Genomic DNA, 21,495 nt, shown 5'->3' on the forward strand with positions numbered 1-21,495 from the left:
CATCTCCTTTGGACTTGCCTCTTTTACCTTAAATCAGGGGTGTCAAACTCAAATACACAGTGGGCCAAAATTAAAAAATCGGTACAAGTCGAGGGCCGGACTGGTTCAGCGTTTATTGCAAAACTTATTGAAATGAATTTATTATACATATTAACCTAGAACTAACAAAGCTTAGGTTAATGCCTACAAAAACAACATTGAACATTAAATAAATAAAAAAAATCAGTTGCATTTATTTCTTATGGCTTTATCTGCAGCTTTTCTGGAGTAATTTCTAATGAAAACATTTTTCCACAGGCCAACACTCTGTGATTCACATTAGTCTAAGCCAGATACTTGGCATCTCATCTTGGATGCAAGATCATCAATGTTTGGAGTCAGGCTCTGAGCTGAGGAAATCCTCAGAATTGAGTGAAGGTGTTCATCAGAAAGACGACTCCTGTGTGATGTTTTGTTTATCTTCATCAAAGAGAACAGTTGTTCACACAGATACGTGCTGCCAAACATAGAGAGCACTTGAGCAGCTTGGGTACGCAGCTGGGGCATTGTGTCGGGAACGAAACGTAGAAACTGTGCAGCGCCCACCGAGTCATACTTTGCCTTGAGTGTGTCACTACATTGGAGTTCAATCAGCTCCATTTGTTTGTTGGTTGGTGCGCTTTCCACGTCAGCTGCAAATGGATTACTGAGCAGTTCAAACCTGCTTTTTTGGGCTTCAAAGTCGGCAAATCGCCGTGTGAAGTCGGCACCAAGTATGCTAAGTTTTTCAGCAAACTTTGCATGTGGGAACACTGCGGTAGAAACCTGCTCTTTCATAGTTTGGCACACGGAAAATGGCTCAAGTTTTCTTGCTGCATCTGCGTCTCCCACAGGCGCAGCTTGGTTTTAAAAGCCCTCACTGCAGTGTACATGTCTGTGATCACACAACCCCGCCCCTGAAGCTGCAGGTTGAGCGCATTGAGATGGCTCATGATGTCACACAGAAACGCCATTTCACAAAGAAACTTTTTATCCCGGAGCTCTGTTGTGTCTTTCCCTTTGCTTTCCATGAAATGACAGATCTCCTCACGCAACTCGAAACATCTTTTCAGCACTTTTCCTTGGCTTAACCATCGCACCTCTGTGTGATAGGGCAAATCATTATATTCTGAACCCAACTCCTCCAGAAATGCTTGAACTCGCGGTGATTTAAACCTTCGGCTCTTATGAAGTTAACTGCTCGTGTTATGGTGCTCATTATATGTTCCATTTTCAAGGCTTTGCCACACAACGATTCCTGGTGTATGACGCAGTGATAAGCTGTCGGCTCACCTGCACCGTTTTCCTCCCGCATCTTCTCCCGGATCCTGCCCACCAATCCACTCTTTTGACCGCACATCGCAGGCTTCTGTTTCTTGTCCAGATGCTTGTATTTGTCGTGGTGTTTCGTTTCATAGTGTCGTCTTACATTATATTCTTTAATTACAGCCACACCGTCTCCGCACACAAGACAAACAGGTTTGCCCTTTATATCTGCGAACATATACTCTGCCTCCCACCTGCCTTGAAAACCCCTGTTTTCAAAGTCCACCTTTCGTTCAGCCATTTTTGGGGTGAGGGATAGCTGAAAGTTGACCACACGTGACTAGCGCCATAAGGATGCTGATGAGAGAGTAAGGCAAGCGCGAGCAATGCTCTGGCAGTGCATTGTGGGATTTGTAGTATTAGTGGTGCATGCAATATACCGGCGGGCCAGCTCTAATAGAAAAAAAATTTATTCATTAATGATATTCAGGAAATAAACCAGGGAAACCGAATAAACACTAAAAACCCTGAAAAGCTGGTACCTGAATAAACTCAGCATTAGCCATATCATACGCCATAGGCGCTTTGATTACTGGGGCCAGCTTTAATAGTAATTAGATATTATCTTGCGGGCCAAGGATAATTCCACCACTGGCCGGATTTGGCCCGCGGGCCTTGAGTTTGACATATATAACTTAAGTGTATGCCCCTTGCTACTAGACATTTCAAACCTCGGAAAAAGATACTGGCTATCTACTCTATCTCTGTTATAAACCGCATTAAATCTCTGCTCATCCCCCGTTACTCCAGAGAAAACAAGCCAAACTCTCCAAATTCCTTTCTAAAGTTCTTTTTAGTTCTCAAGGGCCCTGTTTGATTTCAGCTTCCTTAACCTTAAGTATGCTGGATTTTTCAACTTGACTAAATTCACTACCTCCTGACATCCTTGTCCTTCCTTCTTCCCTGAATATACCTGTCCTAACTTGGTGCAGTGAGTATTTAAACATCCTCCATATGTCATAAGTGGACTTGCCAACAAGCTCCTGTTTCTAATGAATTCTTCCTTGTTCCTGCCTAATATTCTTATACTTTACTCCGTCACAATTAAATACTCTTCCACAATCTCTATTAAACCTAACTATAGCTATCTTAAAACATAAGGAGTTGTGATCAGTTTCCTAACTGTTCTCCCATTGAAAGGTCAGATGACCTGGATCGTTACCCAAGATCAGGCTTAGAATGGCCCTTCCCTTTGGTAGACTATCTTCTTATTTGTTGTGTATGTAGCCTGGCTACACAACAATGCTATTAATAAAAACACTGGAGATGGGTGCTGAGGCTCATGGTTCTTTACCGGCAGAATCCGAACTTTAACACACACATGCAGATCAATTTGCGCCCAATAACACATTCAACGACATGTTACTAAAGCAAAGCAGTCCTTTATAATACTGTAGGCTATATGGTACACTCCTCCCCTTTTATTTTAATAGTATATCAATTTTTTTTAAAACTAGGGCACTAGGCCAAACAAATATGTTTACCCTTAACATACTAACACCTACCATTTATTTACTTAGTAACTTAATAATATCAAATTATAACAAAGTAATGCAATAACATCAAATTATAACAAGCCTTTTTTAAAACTTTTGGTCTAAGACCCATTTATAACTCAAGTCTCTGGGGGGGGGGCTACTCTGCCTCTCCACGTAATATCTGTCAATAACTTGTTTCTTTTAATACAGATTTCCATATAAAAGTCATGAAAAGTTGACCTCTGGGCATAGGAAGTAAAGATGATATGTGCCTTCAACTTGCTAAGAGTTCTAGGCAGCAGATCGCCTCTGTATAATGAAGACTCCTCTGCGCAGCTGTCCTAGATATATACACATCTTTGTGCTATCACTTGCCTTCCTTACCCATATCTCATTTGATCCAACTGAGCTAATTACACAGCCAATGCTCGAATTCTCCTTAGATTCCAAATAGATAGCCTGACATTTATGATACCATCTCTTATCATAATATAACTTTCCATCTTCTATTCATGCTTCATATCTTTCTGCTGATGATTCAGCAGGAGTGCTGGGAAGATGCTCAGGAGATGCTGGTCTTTTCTAAGCTTATTGAGAGGTCGCAGATCTTCCATTATCTATTCATCTATCAACAAGTAATTTAACTGCGCAGGTGCAGGTTTTCGTCTTTTGTCTGTATTGGAACAGGGTCATTAGGTCTCCTCCTTAGTTTCCTAGTCATTGTTGGCTTTACCTCCATAGAATCTCCTATGAGTTCCATTGTTAGCCTCTCATTCTCAATCATCATTTTCTTTTCTTCTAACTCAAATCTTTTTATCTTCAAATTCCTTCACTGCTGCTTTCTTCTCTTTAATATAATTCCTTTCCACTTGTTCTGTCTCCAGTTGCAGCAAAAGCTCTGCATTTCGTATTCTTTCCTTATATTGTGGATCTAGTTTCTTCATCATTTAACAGATGTCAATTTCTCCTGGTATATCTGCTCTTTTACTTCCAGGTAGTCTTCATCATCCTGTTTATTGGCAATATCTGTCTCCCTTGCATCCTCTGTATCTTCATCCGAGTCGCAGCCATGGATACTGCGATCGCCCTCATTGTCAATGCTGTCTTGCTTCTTCTCGTCGTTGTAATAGTCAACAATGTGTGAGAGGACATCTTCCCTGCCGAGCTGCCCTCCTTTGCTGACACATCTAGTGCCCATCTAGTTGATGGTGTGCCAATCCATCTGGATTTTCCTGAGCCATTCACGTCCCAGCAATGGTGGTCCTCCATTTTTTCAGTACATAGAGGTTCAGCTGCTGTGTTTTATCTCCATGGGTCACTGTCACATTAATATTACCTTTGGGACGCACTCTCTGTCCTGTGTAAGTCTTTAGCAGTAGTTTAGTTCGTTTCAGAGGTATGTGAGAAAACAGTCGATTGTAGTCGTGTACAGAGATCACTGTTATAGTTGAGCCTGCGTCTGACTCCATTTTCAGTCTCACACCTGCCACTTGTGGGGTGATCCATATTACTCTTTGATCATCTGTGTCTTTCATGCTGTGGAGTTGCAGACAAGACAATTGACTTCTGTCTGACCAGTTTTCATCAGAACTGCTTTCTTCCAGTTTGTGTACATTGTAGTGTTTTCCTTTCTGGGGTATCTTGTTTCTCTGTATTTTGACCTTTTCCTGCTTTTTACTAGCTTTGCATACTCTGCCAGTGTGGCCCTGTTTGCCACAGTTTCTGCTTTCTTTGTCTTTAAACCAACAGTCATCAGGGTCATGTGACATGTTCCCACAATGGTACCATTCCTTTCCTTCATTTCTGTTCAGTGACATTTTATTCGTAGCATATTCCAGAGATTTTTGTTGCATCTCTGAAGCACCCTGTGCTACTGTTTCCATTGATATTGCAATGTTCAGCACCTTCTCTAGTGTAAGGTCTTTTTCACCCAGGAGCTTCTTCTCTGTGGTTTCACAGTACATGCCACACACTAACCTATCCCTCAATGCGTCCGATAGACCAGCTCCAAATTGACAATGTTCTGATAATTTGCGCAATTCAGCACAATATTCAGAAATGCTTTCATTTTCACTCAAATTCCAATTGTGAAATTTAAATCTTTCAGCAATGACCAGCAGTTTGGGGTTTAAATGCTTTTGGAGAGTGTCTACTATTTGCTTGAACATTTTGTCAGCCGGCTTTTCAGGGGCTAACAAGCTCCGTAGCAGCCCGTATGTTTTTCGCTGAGTAAGACGCTGGCTTTCTTTTCACCATAAGCCTCACAATATAGCTCCACTCTTTCAATGTAAGTTGCCCACTCTTCAATTCTACTATCAAATGTTGTAATGGTTCCAATCATTGCCATCTTTGTTCTGTTGATTTAACCCCATTTTCCCCTTGTTTTCTTTCTGACTCACGTAACCGTTTTGCTAGCGCCACGAGCGCCCTCCATCTAGGTGTGTGTGTGACTCCTTTTTATCTCCTTTCTGGGGCAGGCAGACCCTCAGCCCCTGGCGGTCAGAGCCGGCTGCGGTCTCACCTGGATGTGCTATGGCTGCGACCGTGTCTCTTGGTCTCCTGACGTTCCCGACTCAGCTGCGCTCCCACTTCCTTTCAGAATCGCAGACTCGCTCTGCCTCCTTCTCCCACTCCTTGGCTCGTTAGTTGCACTCTTCCTCAGAGTGTCGTTATCAATTAAAACTGATAACGTATCTTATCAACGTACTGATAAGATGTAGGTTCATTAACCTCGTTGCCAATTTGTTGTGTATGTGGTATGGCTACACAACAATGCTATTAATAAAAACACTGGAGACGGGAGCCATGTTTCATGGTTCTTTACTGGCAGAATCCAAACTTTAACACACACGCGCAGATCAATAAGCGCCTAATAACGCACACTCAATATGCGCCTAATAGCGCATTCAACGACATGTTACTAAAAGATAAAGTAGTCTCTTATTATACTGTAGGCTATACAGTAAATTATTGATTTAAGAAAACCCTCCTGTACACACCGAACAAATTCTATCATAACTAAACCTCTTGCACTAAGGAGGTCCAGTCGATATGAGGGAAGCTGAAGTTACCCCTACAAAAGGGGTTCCCAACCTGGGATCCACAGACCCCATGGTTAATGTTAGGGGTCGTTGGCTTTAAAAAAGTTGGGAACACCTGTACTACAACAATCCTATTCTCTCTGCTATCTGTTGTTCAATGTTCTGGTGGCAATAGGTTGGGGGTTAAGGGATTGGATATGGCCAGAACATCATCGTTAGATTTTTGATCACTTTATATAATCTTTTTCTTAAATTCCTAGGTAGTTTTATGAATCATTAATTGAAAGATTATTTTCAATTGTTCTGCAGATTACAGCACAGTAATTTATCACAAACCAAGCGAGTTCTCTTCACATTCAGCTCCAGAAGCAATACCTTCTGATGACGAAGAATAACGGAACAATTTTAAACAATTAAAACAATTCAACAAGACATTTTAAAGGCCTGAAAATTTTCTTGGATAATTCAGGTTGTTTTGTCTTTATAAGGTATCATATTTGTTTGAAAAAATGAAGTTCCTGTAATTGTCTCTGCCTCTAACAAGTGTTTGGTTTAATCTCATTGATGAGGCATAAATTACTTGTAAGGCATGGTTCTGCAAGTTACTGCTTTACTTTTAAAGCTTTAGGCCATACTGTTTGGTTTGTTTTTTCTTTATTTTGATGAGCATTCTGACCCCTGACAAAAGAACAAAATTGTTGGCACGAAAACTAGACCCTTTGCTGAAACCTGGCCCTGTCTCCAGCTGCCACCTGAATTTGGGCAAATAATCCTTTCAGCTGTCCTGTATATGGTTTTTAAGCCTGTTGTACTTGCAATGTCAGTCCAATGAATGCTTCACATGATACTGTATTCCCTACCCATACCAATAATCGCTAAATGCCTTCCATTCTTTCATATCTGGAAAAGTACGATTGGGATCCTCAGGAACAAATTGTATGGTTAAAGCAGTAATCAGTTTTGCTGTTGAAGCATTTCATACATAGTGCAACTACTGAGTCAGTATTCCAGGCCTCTTTAAGTCAGGCAGTCCAACGTTACAACAAATTTTATTATCAAGCAGAAGTTTTGTTAAACATGTTGGACATAGAGAGGCAAGCTAGATTTCAAATAAAATACAGCTGCTGAGTTATCATCAGACCAAATAAAGTGCACTAAAGTGTGTTAGGTAAAGATACTACACAGAGTAATAAAGTCCATCAATTCCTCAGGTTCACATAGAGATTTAAGACTAACCATACAAATATCACAAACTCAAGTTCAGCAAAATGCATTAAATAAAAGGCCAGAGCAGTGACTCACACAAAGACCTAAACCATCCTGCGTTGCATAAGCAACACACCTCACATGGATACACACGGTCACTAAAATCAATTAGCAATACTGCCACTCACCTCCCCTTGTGGACTGGACAATGGGCTAAGCACGCCTGGGGGCATGATTTTAAGGCCACCTGGGAAGGAAAGTCCCACGCCATTTTCCCTCCTACTGGAAACAACAGGCACAATTCTCTGTTCCACCTGGCTACATTCACAACCCCCTCCTCCCCAGAAGTGATCAGTGTCCCACTTATGTTCATTTACACTATTGACTGCAGATCTTATTATGAAGCCCTCCCTATAGGTTCTACAAAGACCCCATGCACTCTCCATTTTGGAGACGGATGACAGACCTCAGTAAGTTGAGTGGGTTGGAATGGACACCAGTAGTGGTCTGAGTTGATCTCCGGGGCAGTCACTGGGGAGCCTTCTCTGCCTCCCTCCTCTTTGGACCCTGAGTCCTGCTTCACCCGACCAGAGCTCTCATATTCTTCCAGTTGAGCTGTTACCTGCCATACATTCTTCTGGCCCATAGGGAACCTGGAGACCCACCACATTCTCAGAGTCTGTCTCCTCTTCATTGCTCTTTGACTCAGTAGCGACCCGCTCAGGAACAAGATCCTCTGGTTACCCTTTGGCCGCGTGGTCAGAGCGGTGGAGATTTCTAGTGGGTCGTGAGGAATCCACTGGTGCTACTGTATACACTGGCTTACCAGGGCTCAGCTGTGTAACTATACGGTACAGGATGGAAAGCCAGAGATCCTGAATCTTGTGTTGGCATTGATGATTCCGCACCCGTACTAACTGTTCTGGGCACAGCTCTGCATCTGATGTGGGATACCTGGAGTGCTGACACCAGGACTCTGCCTTTTCCAGCTGTCCTGGTTCTGCTGAATCTATTCCTCCACCACTCCCACAAAGTCATCGCAATATGATGTCTAGGCATATGTTGGGCATCTGTCCAAGGAGGAGAAAATATGAAGAATACCCAGTGCTTTGATGCTCCTGTATTAACTGTCCTGTTTTTTGACTCCTGTAGGCGGCGCGGCACACGGCAGCTGCAGCCTTTGGGATCTGGCGCTACGTTAATTTAGTTTTTTAATTTAATTTTAAGGCACAATTAGGGTTTAGGGCAATGGATAACAGAGTGACTATCTACCATCGCCAGATACTGCTACAATACAGAGATCGCCCAAAAACAAACCTTCATGAAAATCTGCTGGTTAGATTGCGCAACCTCGGCTTGCTGAGGGAATCGGGCCTGCTGTCCTCGGAGTTGCCTGATGCGTGTGGCCGGAGGTGGGAATGTCGTAAGCGGTGTGCAAGGAAGCGGAAGCGAGGCGAGCGGGCAGGAGGCCGTACCAGGAAAAAAGTAAGTCCTAGCCGGCCGGCTCTCCCGTCCATTCTGCTCTCCAATGGACATTAAATTGGACTACATCTGTGGCAACGAAATACTCAGCGGGAGTACAGAAACGGACAGGATCCCGGATGCTGCCATTCAGCTGATTATTTATGTAACAGATTTTCCCCCAAGCCATCAGACTACCAACCTACTGACCTCTGCTGTGCCTATTGTCTTGTTTATTGCTTATTGTAATGCCTGCACTATTCTGTGTCCTTTATGCAGTCCTGGGTAGGTCTGTAGTCTAGTGTAGTTTTTGTGTTGGTTTACGTCATTCAGTGTAGTTTTTTTGTATTGTTCTTGTAGCACCATGGTCCTGAAAAACATTGTCTCGTTTTTACTGTGTACTTTACCTGCAGTTATGGTCAAAATGACAATAAGAAGTCACTTGACTGACTCCATAGTGTTATAGGCAAAGACATTCAGGTACCTACTCCACCCAATTCTTCTTCATCTGTGGGCAAAAGGTGTGAAGGAGGTGGTGAAGTCTCCGGTTACACCATTCACATTGCCCGTTGCCCTGGGCTGATATGGAGATGCTCAGCTCTTCCAGTTGCTACGGAGTTTACACAGGGACTGGACCAGCTCAGCTTCAAAACACCTCCCTTGGTCCGAGTGTATCCGAGCTGGCACCCCATATGTTAAATCCAGTTCCTCACCAAGCACCTGGCTATAGTGGCAGTCCGTTGAACACGTGTTGGCATGGCAACAGTAAACTTGGAGAATACATCTGTTAAAACCAGCACATTCCCCACCCATTTGACGATGGCTCAGGCAGTGTGAAGTCTATTTCCAATGACCTGGATAAAACAAGGTGCCCATAGATGTTACTACTTTGGGTTGTGGGGCCTTAGACACTGTGCATCTCTCACAGGGCTGACAGAGCTCTTCCACATCACAGTACATGCCTGGCCAGTAACATCACCCACTCACCAACCTGAACGTTCTCTCCACCCCTGCTGTACACCCCATGCAGCTGGGTCACCACTTGCTCCTGCGGGGAGGCTGGAGGGATGAGTTGCTTCTGGCTGCCCTTTCATTGGTTCTCCCATTAACGATACAAAACCCCTTCACCGACGACTTCCCAATTCTACGGCCTCTGCAGTTCCAGCATTTGCGTCTCCTCCATCAGCCGCTCCACCCGGCTTGTTGCTCTCCCCTGGCCCAGTACTTCAGGAAGGCCAAGATAACTGGATCAGCCCATCGAAGCGTGGCCCATCTTTGCTGTAGATGGGAAACTACTGGTGGCTTTGGTGATTATGGGCTGAGGGGGCACCATAAGCCTCAGAAAGGTGTTCCATGGCCAAACCTTCAGAAGAGGTGTCCCAAGTGCTGCTTTGACAGGGCATCTGTGGCTGCATTCTGACGGCCATGACAGGAAATAATCTGGAAGTCAAATCGGGTGAGCTCTGCAACCCAGCACTGCTCTATACCCCCAATCTTGTGGTCTGCAGGTGGCTCAAAGGGTTGTTGTCTGCCAGGACCACAAACTTATTGTTGAGCTAATGCTCCCTGAACTTATCAGTGACTGCCAACTTAAGACATAGCAGTTCAAGTTGCATGGCACTATAATTTTCCATGTTTCTTTCCGATGCCCGAAGTCCCCTGGTAACCTAGGAGACCAGTCTCCTCTGCAAGTCCACTTCCTGAGAAAGTACTGCCCCAAGAGCCTGGTGGCTTGCATTAATTTCAAGAACGAATAGATTTGAGAAATCTGCATATGCCAATATTGGAGCTGTGACAAGCTTCTCTTTCAGGGTCTGGAAAGCAATATCACATTCTGGATTCCACTGCTGGGGAAAAAAGTGGGCTGGCAGGCAATGTCTGTCCTTCTTTGCAGAGGCCAAAGCTGAAAGAGCATGGAGAGGGGCAGCTATATGGGCAAAGTTCCCTATGATCCTCCTGTAAAAGCTGGCAAAGCCCAGGACGGACTGCAGCTCTGAAAGTGTCTTGGACTTTCTCCATCAGCCATGGCTTGAATCTACCCAGGATCCATTGACAAGCCTTTCGAAGAGATGACATGGCCCAGGTACAATTCTTCAGACTCACAGGAAGAACACTTACTGAGCTTAAATTTGAGGCTGAAATGCTCAAAGCATGATAAAGCCAGTTCAAGATGCAAAAGGTGCTCTTCAGAGGTGGAGGAGAAAACGATCGCATTATCAAGATAAAGCAACAGTGACCGGAACCGCTGGTCACCCAGGATGCACTCCATTAACTTTTGAAACGTCCCTGGAGCATTACACAGACCGAAGGCCATTCGGTTGAGTTCATACAGGCGAAATGAAATAGAAAATGGAGTTTTAGGTCTCCACCATTTCCATTTGGTTATAACCACTGGCTAAGTTGACAGTGAACAACCATCCTGCACCACTTAAGGCATCTAGTGATTCTGCAATACTGGGGTGAGGGTAGGCATCCTTCCTGATTATGGTGTTCAACCTCCTATAGTCAGCACACATCCACATTGACCCTGCTTCTTTCCAACAATCACCAAACAGGACAAGCAGGGGCTGCTACTCTCTCTGATCACACCCTGCTCTGGAAGTTTCTTAATGTGGTCTTTAACCTCCTCGTACTGGCTGGGGGAGTCCCCCTATACCTCTGACGCATAGGAAATTCATCATCTACAGGTATTTCATGTTGAATGATGTTTGTGCACCCCAGATCCTCTTCGAACTTCACAAAAACATGAGCAAATTTGCACAGCAACTGCCTAACCTGCTTCACTTAATGAAGCGTGAGCCCAGGGAACTGGAGCTGCGCTAAGGCTGGAGGCATTTTGTGATCCTTGCTGTTACCGGCCGTTCCCTAAAGGTCACTCATTCCTCTTGAGGACCTATACACCCGAAGCAGACATCAGACTCCTCTACAGCAACTATTTCAGCTACAGAAAGTGCCGCAAGATGTGTTTGCGTCAGAGGAGCCCACATTGATCTAACTAGGTGCTCATTCCTTACCCCTACACACGCACTTCAAACCACTAGACCCCCAGGCAAGGTGCTCTAATTCTGCCCCAATGGTTCAGCTTACAGGGAAGAACAGTATAGGGGCAATAGTAATGGCAAAAATCTTACCATCTTCTGAGGCACCCTGCTCATTCTAGCAGACGACACATGCGATCTTCCAGTTCTGATCAGTTTCAGTAGATGCCTGTAAAGCTGGTATGTCACCAGGATTCAAAAGCTCAAACACTTCTTAATAACATTTATCCCTTATTAAACCTGACACAGCTCATAATGCTTTCTTGCTGCCTAGCCAGCAGGGTCCGTTAGGTATGTTCTGGCCCAATGCCACTGCTTCAACATCAACATTGAAGTAACCGAGGTAGGGGTTATCTGAACTGTTAGCTCCACTCAAAGAAAGCCAGACACAGTCTGCCAAAGCCCCACCCCATCTTGGCCACAACTGCTCTCTAAAAAAACTTTCAGTAACAGTGGAAACATAGAGACCTCTCCCACAAGACATTCAAACAATTCACTATGTGCTACCCCTGGGCCAGACTGTACCCCACATGTAGCTTGGCCCTTCACTGTTGCTCTGATACATGTGCTGCCCTTTCACCCTCCTGTGCAGAATCACCGCTTTGCCTGTGAGTTGACTGGGATGACAGCGAGTATTGTGCACCAGGGCTCACATTCCAGCATTTAAAACAGATCAGCTGACCTGACAAATCAAATCTAGGTTGGTGCCTACCAGAATGCCTGGAACCCAGCCCTTACATCAGGGGTCGGCAACCTTTACCACTGAAAGAGCCATTTGGACCCCTTTCCCACAGAAAATAAAACACTGGGAGCCACAGAACCCGTTTGAAATTTAAAATGAAATAACACTGAATATGTTTTTTTGCCTTTATGCTGTGTATAAACAAACTATAATGTGTTGCATTTATGAAATCGATGAACTCCTGCAGAGAAAACGAAATTACATTTCTGCATGCAACAAAAACATTTTGAACTCTGAAAAAAAGAAATTGGGTTGAAGGTTACTTTTAAGTAAAATACTCAATGTCCATTTGAGTTATTCTTGTATTTATGAAAAACGCCGAACTTAAATTGTCCGCCAGCAGCAAACCAAAAATAACGTCAGCCAGCTGTCAACCTGAAAAATAGAAGGGCTATTTCACTGAACAATGAAAAAATATGACTATACATAAAACAATAGGCAATTAAAATATTTATCATACTTGGTTAATGGGATTTCTGCTCCTGGACCTCAGCGCACAGTGTTTGCACATCAGGGCTGTATGACATCACCTTCATCTTTACACAGGATCGCAAGCTGTCATCTGTGTCATCTGTGCGCAGTGTTTGTTTTTAATAAAGTTCATGTTGGAGAACACCTGCTCACAATCGTATGTGGATCCAAAGATCGACAGGACTCCAAGTGCATACTTTTTAATGTTTACATGAATGTTGGGGATAGCATTCCATGTTTCGAACACAAGTTTGTCCGGTTAGGAGAGGTTTTCAATATCACCCCATTTGTGATTCTGAGCAAGAAAGGCCTGACGGGCAACATCTTCAAGGTCTGCTGTCAAGCGTCTAAACTTGGACACCCATATGTCTTTGTCGGCTAGGTCGGCCAGTTCCATCTCAAGATCAGGTTGACTCACACCTGCCAATGCAGTCGTATTCAGTAGGGATGGATCGATGATTAGGGGAGTGACCAGGAAGGATAATGTGTTTTTTTCCTCTCTGAACTCACAGAAGCGTTTCCCAAACGATGTTTGCTTTGCGATGATTGCAGAATGTAAATACTCCAAATTTATCATGTCGTGAGCTTGTTTGAACTCTCTCAAATTGGGGAAGTGAGACAATGTGCCTTTCTGTAAATCTCTGGCAAGCACTGTCAACTTGCGCTCGAATGCCAAAACATCCTCCAACATGTGCAGGGCTGTGCGTCCTTTCCCCTGAAGAGCTGTGTTCAGCGTGTTCAGGTGCGCTGTCATGTCTACCATGAAGTGTAGCTTTTCCTGCCACTCTGGCTGTTCCAGCTCAGGAAAGGTGAGCCCTTTGCTGCCCAGGAAAGTTTTCACTTCTTCCAGACACGCGACAAAGCGTTTCAGTACCTCCCCTCTGGACAGCCACCGGACTTTGTTGTGCAGCAGGAGATCAGAATATGCGCTTTCCAGCTCGTCCAGTAACAAACAGAATTGACGGTGATTTAAACTTTTTGCCATTATTTTATTGACAATCTGAATGACAACATCCATTACTTCTGTGCATTCCGGAGGAAATGTTTGAGCGCACAGTGCCTCTTGGTGCACGATGCGGTGAAAAGTCAGCAGCTTTCTGTCTAGCGACTTCTGCAGGAAAGCCACAAATCCCTTGTGCGCTCCTGTCATACAGTGCCCCATCAGTAGCTACTGACACCAGGTGGGTGGTCTATATTCCTTTGGCTCTTAAACAATTCAAGGCAGCCTCACAGTTGTCCTCCCCCCATCTTTGGCCTTTTAGAGGTATCAACTCAATCATTTCTTCCTGTGGCCCGACAGAGTTTACATATGGGCAGAACAGCGCTATTTGTTCAATATCACCTTTGTCTTTAGACTCGTCACAGGCAATCAAGGGGGCCACAGCTGAATTGATGTCTTTAATTTGCTGTCTTGTGATATCTTCTGCCATTTTTATGGTTCTGTCTTTGACAGTCTTTGCAGAGAGGGGCCTGATTTTCTGCACAACTTCACTCTTGTTTTTAAAGTCCGTGAATAGATGTTCTGAAATCTTAATGAAAGATTATTTTATATATTCACCATCTGTAAACTGCTTCCTGTGCCTGACTATTTCCTGAGCGGCAACAAAACTAGCATATGTAGTTGATTTTTCAGACTTCATCCACTTCTTGAAATGATTTTTGCTCAGATCAACCTTCCGCATCAGTTCCGAAATGGCTTTTTTTCTCTCATCTCCATCCGGATATTTTTGAGCAAAGGCTGCGTGTTTATTCTGGAAATGTCTTGCGACATTTGACTTTTTGTTGTTTGCTAGTTTCTCATTGCATATTAAGCATACCGGTAAACCAGTCTCGTCAACAGTGAAAGCAAATGAATCTGTCCACGTATCATTTAACGTTCTGTTTTCTTCAGTCACTTTTCTTTTTTTAGAATTCTCCATAGTTAGCCTACCTTGGATCGAAAAATTAAAGAAATCGCGCACTGGCGGGTGTCAGGCATTGGCAGTGGTGACGTATATTAATAGCGACAAAAACACGTTTCATTTAGATTGTACAAGATCAACATAATCTTCAAATTTAGAATTACATTTCAAAAACTAACAAACTAACATAAAATACATTTTAATTAAATACTCATCATTTATTTTCCAAAGCCACAGGGAGCCGCAGAACAGAGATGAAAGAGCCACATGCGGCTCCGTAGCCGCGGGTTGCCGACCCCTGCCTTACATGTTACCCTAGCTTTTATAAAGGATTGGGCCAGGTTTGACATTAGTGTCTGAAGAAATCACATTAGCCTCCACTACGGTGGTTTCCATCTCACAGGAGCTAGACCCCCCCCCCCACCCCACCCATCTAGTTCACTCCACACCAGCCTCTGCTTCCTCCCACCGCTCAAGAGCTTCTTTGTGAAAAGCAAAAAAAAATGAAATTGTCAAGCTTTGTCTCGTCTTTCTGAGCTCTCTGCTGAGGCTGATGTCATGCATATTCTCTGCAAATTGGTCGCGCTGAGCAGCATTGCTGTCTTCACCTTGCTATTATGAATTTCTTCCCTTATGGACAACAAGGCATGGGAGTACTCAGGCACAGGCTCGTCTTCACACTGCTTTTGCAGCCTGCTTGCTGAACTGGGCTGCTCATATATCTCTCCACGGATCTCCAAAATATGTTCAGGGTCTAACCGTACAGATGAAGCTTGCCTCCCCTCCTACATATTCATAAATATAGGCTGCCTATTCAGCACTAGAAAAGGGTGAAGTCTTAATGCTGAAATCGGGTCACCTAGCCACTTGTAAAACGCAGCACTGGAAGATCCCCCCAGGGAAATCTTACATTTTCTCTCTTTTGGCAAGTATACAGCACATTCCCTGGCCTGAGGGGAGTTACCCGCCTCATCCGGCCTGCTAGTAGGCCTGTCAGCAGAGGGAGTAGGCAAGGAAGAGGCTACTCGTTCCGTTGCCTGTTGCTGCTCCTGTAACGGCACCAACAGAGACTCATTCATCTCTTTCAACCGCATCATAGCTTCCTCACTTGCCTGTACCCTTGCTCCAAGAGCTTGTAATTCTACCAACACGTCAGCGTTAGACATTTTCCATGTACGTAGCAAACAAATCAACAAGATGAACAAAACAAAACGTATCAAAGTCATTTCACCAACCCCATGCGGTCTAATAAGCAGAATGGCGCTATGATGATATGGCTGCTCTCCTCCAATGGTCCCACTCACTCGACTTCTGTGCGGCCACTGCTTTAGTCAAACTAGTACTTCAGCACGACACCTGGAAGCACAGTGAAGATTGACCTGTCTCCCTTAGACTCCCTTTCTCCAATTAAGACCTTGGTCACAGTGCCAATCTGTAACTACTTAGCTAGTATTCTGGGCAGGCTCTGGACCTCTCTAAGGCAGGCAGTCTGACAAGGTAGTTTAAAGTTATAGTAAAGTTTATTAACAGAAGCTTTGTTAAAAACATTGTACATCACGAGTCAAGTCAGATTTCAAATAAAGTACAGCTCCTGAGTTATCATCTAACTGAAGAAAGTGTGTTAGGTAGAGTTACTACACAGTACATATAATAGAGCAGATTAGTGCCTCAGGTTCTCATGGAGACTTAGGACTAGCCATACAAATACCACAAATTCAAGTTAAGCAAAATGCATTAAATAAAAGGCTCAAGTAGTGTCTCACACCAAGACCTCCACCATCTTGCAGTGGACGAAAGGAGCTGCATAACTAACGCACCTCATGTGGGTCCCACTCTATTCCCCCCCCCACCCTCCGCCTGCAACAACAGGCACAATTCTCTGTTCCACCTGGCTACAGTGGTTTTACAACTGGTCACTATTTCTGCAAATATGGTTAGTTCAGCGAGGAATGTAAAGCAAGAAACTGCAGACGCTGGGAATTTGAAATAAAACTGAAACGGCTGGAACTATTCAGCTGATCAGACAGGATCTGTGGAGACAGAAATAGAGAAAAGGAAATGGGAGACTCAAAAGCATTGGTGCCAGCTGAGAAAACATGCTGAAGGTTTGATAGTCACAGATGATCTTTCTGGAGGAGATATAAGTAGATGTACAGGAATAGAAGAAAGAACAATGCTGGAACTGTAAGATACATTGCTGGGAACACTCAGCAAGTCAGGCAACACCTGTGGAGAATGAAAAAGGAAATTAATGTTGAAGATGACGCACTGTCAGCAGAACTAGCCAAATGTGATACAAGCCAGGATTGCCGATTATTCCTTTGACTGCAGTACAGAGGTATGAGGGAGGAGATGGCCAAAGCTGATTGGAAGGGGACACTAGCAGGGATGAGAGCAGAGCAGCGATTCAGAAGGTGCAGGATAGATACATCCCAAAACAGAAGTATTCTGAAGGCAGGATGACACAACCGTGGCTGACAAGTGAAGTCAGATCTAATGTAAAGGCATGAGAGAGCATATAATAGGGCAAAATTATTGGAAAGTTCAGAGGGTTGGGACTCTTTTAAAAACCAACAGAAGGCAATTAAAAAGCCTTAAGGAGAGAAGAGATTAAATATGAAGGTAAGCTAGCCTCAAAGAGGATACCAAAAGGTTTTTTTTCAGATATATAAAAAGAGAGGTGAGACTAGATATCGGACTGTTGGAAAATGACACTGGAGAGGTAGAAGTGGGGGACAGGAAATGACAGATGAACCAAGTAGGTATTTTGCATCAGTCTTCTCTGTAGAAGATACTAGCAGTATGCTGATGTTGAGAGAGTCATGGGACAGAAATGTGTGCAGTTGCTATCACTAGGGGGAAGGGGCTTGGGAAACGGAGAAGTCTAAAGGTAGATAAGTAACCTGGACTAGATGGTCTACACCCCAGGGTTCTGAAAGAGGTAGCTGAAGAGATTGTGAAAACATTAGTAATGATCCTTCAAGAATCACTAGAGTCTGGCAGGGCTCTGGAGGACTAGAAAATTGCAAATGTTCCTCTACTATTCAAGAAGGGAGAGAGACAGAAAAAAATAAATTATGGGCCAGTTAGCTCAATCTCAGTGGTTGGGAAGATGTTGGAGTCGATTGTTAAGGATGGGGTTTTGGAGTACTTGGAGGCAGATGATAAAATAGGCCAAAGTCAGCACTGTTTCCTTAAGGGAAAATATTGCCCAACAAATCTGTTGGAATTCTTTGAGGAAATAACAAGCAGGATTGACAAAGGGGAATCAGTTGGTGTTGTGTACTTGGATTGTCAAAAGGCCTTTGACAAGGTATCACACACGAGGCTGATCAGCAAGACAGGAGACTGGGGTATTACTGTAAAGTTACCAGCACAAACAGAGCATTGGCCTAATTGGCAAGAAGCAATAAGTGAGAATAAAGGGAGCCTTTTCTGATTGGCCGCCAGTGACTAGTGGTGTTCTGCAGGAGTCAGTGTTGGGATTACTTCTTTTTACATTGTATGTCAAAGATTTCACTGATGGAATTGATGTCTTTGTGGCCAAGTTTGTGGACTACACTAAGATAGCTGGAGGGGCAGGTAGCATTGAGGAGGCAGGGTGGGTGCAGAAAGACTAGACAAATTAGGAGAATGGGCAAAGAGGTGGCAGATGGAATATAATTTATGGTCATGCACTTTGGTAAAAGGAATAAAAGAGTAGACTATTTTCTAAATGGGGAGAAAATTCAAAAATCTGAGGTGCAAAGGGACTTGGGAGTCCTCACGTATGATTCCAGAAATAGTAAGGGACCGAGGGTCTAGTGAGATGGAGGAACTGAGGGAAATACATGTTAGTAGGGAAGTGGTGTTAGGTAAATTGAAGGGATTAAAGGCAGATAAATCCCCAGGGCCAGATGGTCTGCATCCCAGAGTGCTTAAGGAAGTAGCCCAAGAAATAGTGGATGCATTAGTGATAATTTTTCAAAACTCCTTAGATTCTGGATTAGTACCTGAGGATTGGAGGGTGGCTAATGTAACCCCACTTTTTAAAAAAGGAGGGAGAGAGAAACTGGGGAATTATAGATCGGTTAGTCTGACATCGGTGGTGGGAAAAATGCTGGAGTCAGTTATCAAAGATGTGATAACAGCACATTTGGAAAGAGGTGAAATCATCAGACAAAGTCAGCATGGACTTGTGAAAGGAAAATCATGTCTGATGAATCATATAATTTTTTGAAGATAATGGATAATGAGGTGGATTTTCAAAGCTTGCAGGGAGATTTATGACAGTTAGAAGAATGGGCTGAACGTTGGCAGATGGAGTTTAATGCTGAGAAGTGTGAGGTTCTACATTTTGGCAGGAATAATCCAAATAGAACATACAGAGTAAATGGTAGGGCATTGAGGAATGCAGAGGAACAGAGAGATCTAGGAATAACTGTGCATAGTTCCCTGAAAGTGGAGTCTCATGTAGATAGGGTGGTGAAGAGGGCTTTTGGAACGCTGGCCTTTATAAATCAAAGCATTGAGTACAGAAGTTGGGATGTAATGCTAAAGTTGTACAAGGCATTGGTAAGGCCAAATTTGGAATATTGTGTGCAGTTCTGGTCACCGAATTATAGGAAAGATATCAATAAATTAGAGAGAGTGCAGAGACGATTTACTAGGATGTTACCTGGGTTTCAGCAATTAAGTTACAGAGAAAGGTTGAACAAGTTAGGTCTCTATTCATTGGAGCGTAGAAGGTTGAGGGGGGATTTGATCGAGGTATTTAAAATTTTGAGAGGGATAGATAGAGTTGACGTGAACAGGCTGTTTCCATTGAGAGTAGGGGAGATTCAAAGTAGAGGACATGATTTGAGAGTTAGGGGGCAGAAGTTTAAGGGAAACACGAGGGGGTATTTCTTTACTCAAAGAGTGATAGCTGTGTGGAATGAGCTTCCTGTAGAAGTAGTAGAGGCCAGTTCAGTTGTGTCATTTAAGGTAAAATTGGATAGGTATATGGACAGGAAAGGAGTGGAGGGTTATGGGCTGAGTGCGGGTAGGTGGGACTAGGTGAGATTAAGGGTTCGGCACGGACTAGGAGGGCCAAGATGGCCTGTTTCCGTGCTGTGATTGTTATATGGTTATATGTAACTAGTAGAGTGAATAGGGGAGAGCCAGTGGATGTGGTATATTTAGATATTCAAAAGGCTTTTGACAAGGTCCCACACAGGAGATTAGTGTGCAAACTTAAAGCATATGGTATTGGGGGTACGGTATTGATGTGGATAGAGAATTGGTTGGCAGACAGGAAGCAAAGAGTGGGAGTAAACGGGACCATTTCAGAATGGCAGGCAGTGACTAGTGGGGTACCGCAAGGCTCAGTGCTGGGACCTCAGTTGTTTACAATATATATTAATGATTTAGACGAGGGAATTAAATGCAGCATCTCCAAGTTTGCGGATGACATGAAGCTGGGCGGCAGTGTTAGCTGTGAAGAGGATACTAAGAGGATGCAGGGTGATCTGGATAGGTTAGGTGAGTGGGCAAATTCATGGCAGATGCAATTTAATGTGGATAAATGTGAGGTTATCCACTTTGGTTGCAAGAACAGGAAAACAGATTATTATCTGAACGGTGGCCGATTAGGAAAAGGGGAGGTGCAACGAGACCTGGGTGTCATTGTACACCAGTCATTGAAGGTGGGCATGCAGGTACAGCAGGCGGTGAAAAAGGCAAATGGTATGTTGGCATTCATAGCAAAGGATTTGAGTACAGGAACGGGGAGGTTCTCCTGCAGTTGTACAAGGCCTTGGTGAGACCGCACCTAGAATATTGTGTGCAGTTTTGGTCCCCTAATCTGAGGAAAGACATTCTTGCCATGGAGTACAGAGAAGGTTCACCAGATTGATTCCTGGGATGACAGGACTTTCATATGAAGAAAGACTGGATCGACTAGGCTTATACTCACTGGAATTTAGAAGATTGAGGGGGGATCTTATTGAACCATATAAAATTCTAAAGGGATTGGACAGGCTAGATGCAGGAAGATTGTTTCCAATGTTGGGGAAGTCCAGAATGAGGGGTCACAGTTTAAGGATAAAGGGGAAGCCTTTTAGGACCAAAATGAGGAAAAACTTCTTCACACAGAGAGTGGTGAATCTGTGGAATTCTCTGCCACAGGAAACAGTTGAGGCCGGTTCATTGGCTAGATTTAAGAGGAAGTTAGATATGGCCCTTGTGGCTAAAGGGATCGGGGGTATGGAGAGAAAGCAGGTACAGGGTTCTGAGTTGGATGATCAGCCATGATCATACTGAATGGCGGAGCAGGCTCGAAGGGCCGAATGGCCTACTCCCGCACCTATTTTCTATGTTTCTATTCCCTAAAGGTTAATTTATAGGTCGAGGAGGTGGTGAGGAAGGCAATTGTGAATTCAGCAATTATTTCAAGAGGACGAGAACATAATAACAAGGATGTAATGCTGACATTGGATAGGTCACGGAGTATTGTGAGCAGAGTTTGGCCCCTTACCACAAAGGACAGAAGCATAGAAAGCCTACAGCAAAATACTGTACAGGCCCTTCGGCCCACAAATCTGTGCCCAACATGTGCCGAAATTACCTAGGGTACCCATAGCCCATGTACCCATCCAGGAGTAACATAAAAGACACTACTGTATCCGCCTCCACCACCGTTGCCAGTAGCCCATTCCACGCACTCACCACTCTCTGAGTAAAAAACTTACCCCTTACATCTCCTCTATACCTATTTCCAGGAACCTTAAAACTGTGCCCTCTCTTGCTAGCCATTTCAGTCTTGGGAAAAAGCCTCTGTCTATCCACATGATC

The 21,495-nt window shown here is 43.9% G+C and overlaps 1 protein-coding gene across 2 annotated transcripts in view; it reads right to left on the reverse strand.

Moving 5' to 3' along the window:
* LOC132379106 (general transcription factor II-I repeat domain-containing protein 2A-like) overlaps window positions 1-14,691 on the reverse strand; it is a 33,825-nt gene extending 19,134 nt beyond the window's left edge. The window contains exons 1-2 of one of the 2 annotated variants that reach the window (XM_059946681.1): window positions 12,771-14,691; window positions 12,559-12,685 (exon numbers count right to left, since the gene is read on the reverse strand). In XM_059946681.1, the coding sequence (XP_059802664.1) occupies window positions 13,041-13,943 (903 nt within the window). In that variant the 5' untranslated portion in view covers window positions 13,944-14,691 and the 3' untranslated portion in view covers window positions 12,559-12,685; window positions 12,771-13,040. Of the gene's footprint in view, window positions 1-12,558; window positions 12,686-12,770 lie in introns of those variants that run through there. The other variant, XM_059946685.1, reaches the window with a different exon arrangement.
* Window positions 14,692-21,495: the final 6,804 nt, after the last annotated feature.

This window comes from Hypanus sabinus, chromosome 2, assembly GCF_030144855.1.
Source record: "Hypanus sabinus isolate sHypSab1 chromosome 2, sHypSab1.hap1, whole genome shotgun sequence".
Taxonomy (NCBI): Eukaryota; Metazoa; Chordata; class Chondrichthyes; order Myliobatiformes; family Dasyatidae; genus Hypanus; species Hypanus sabinus.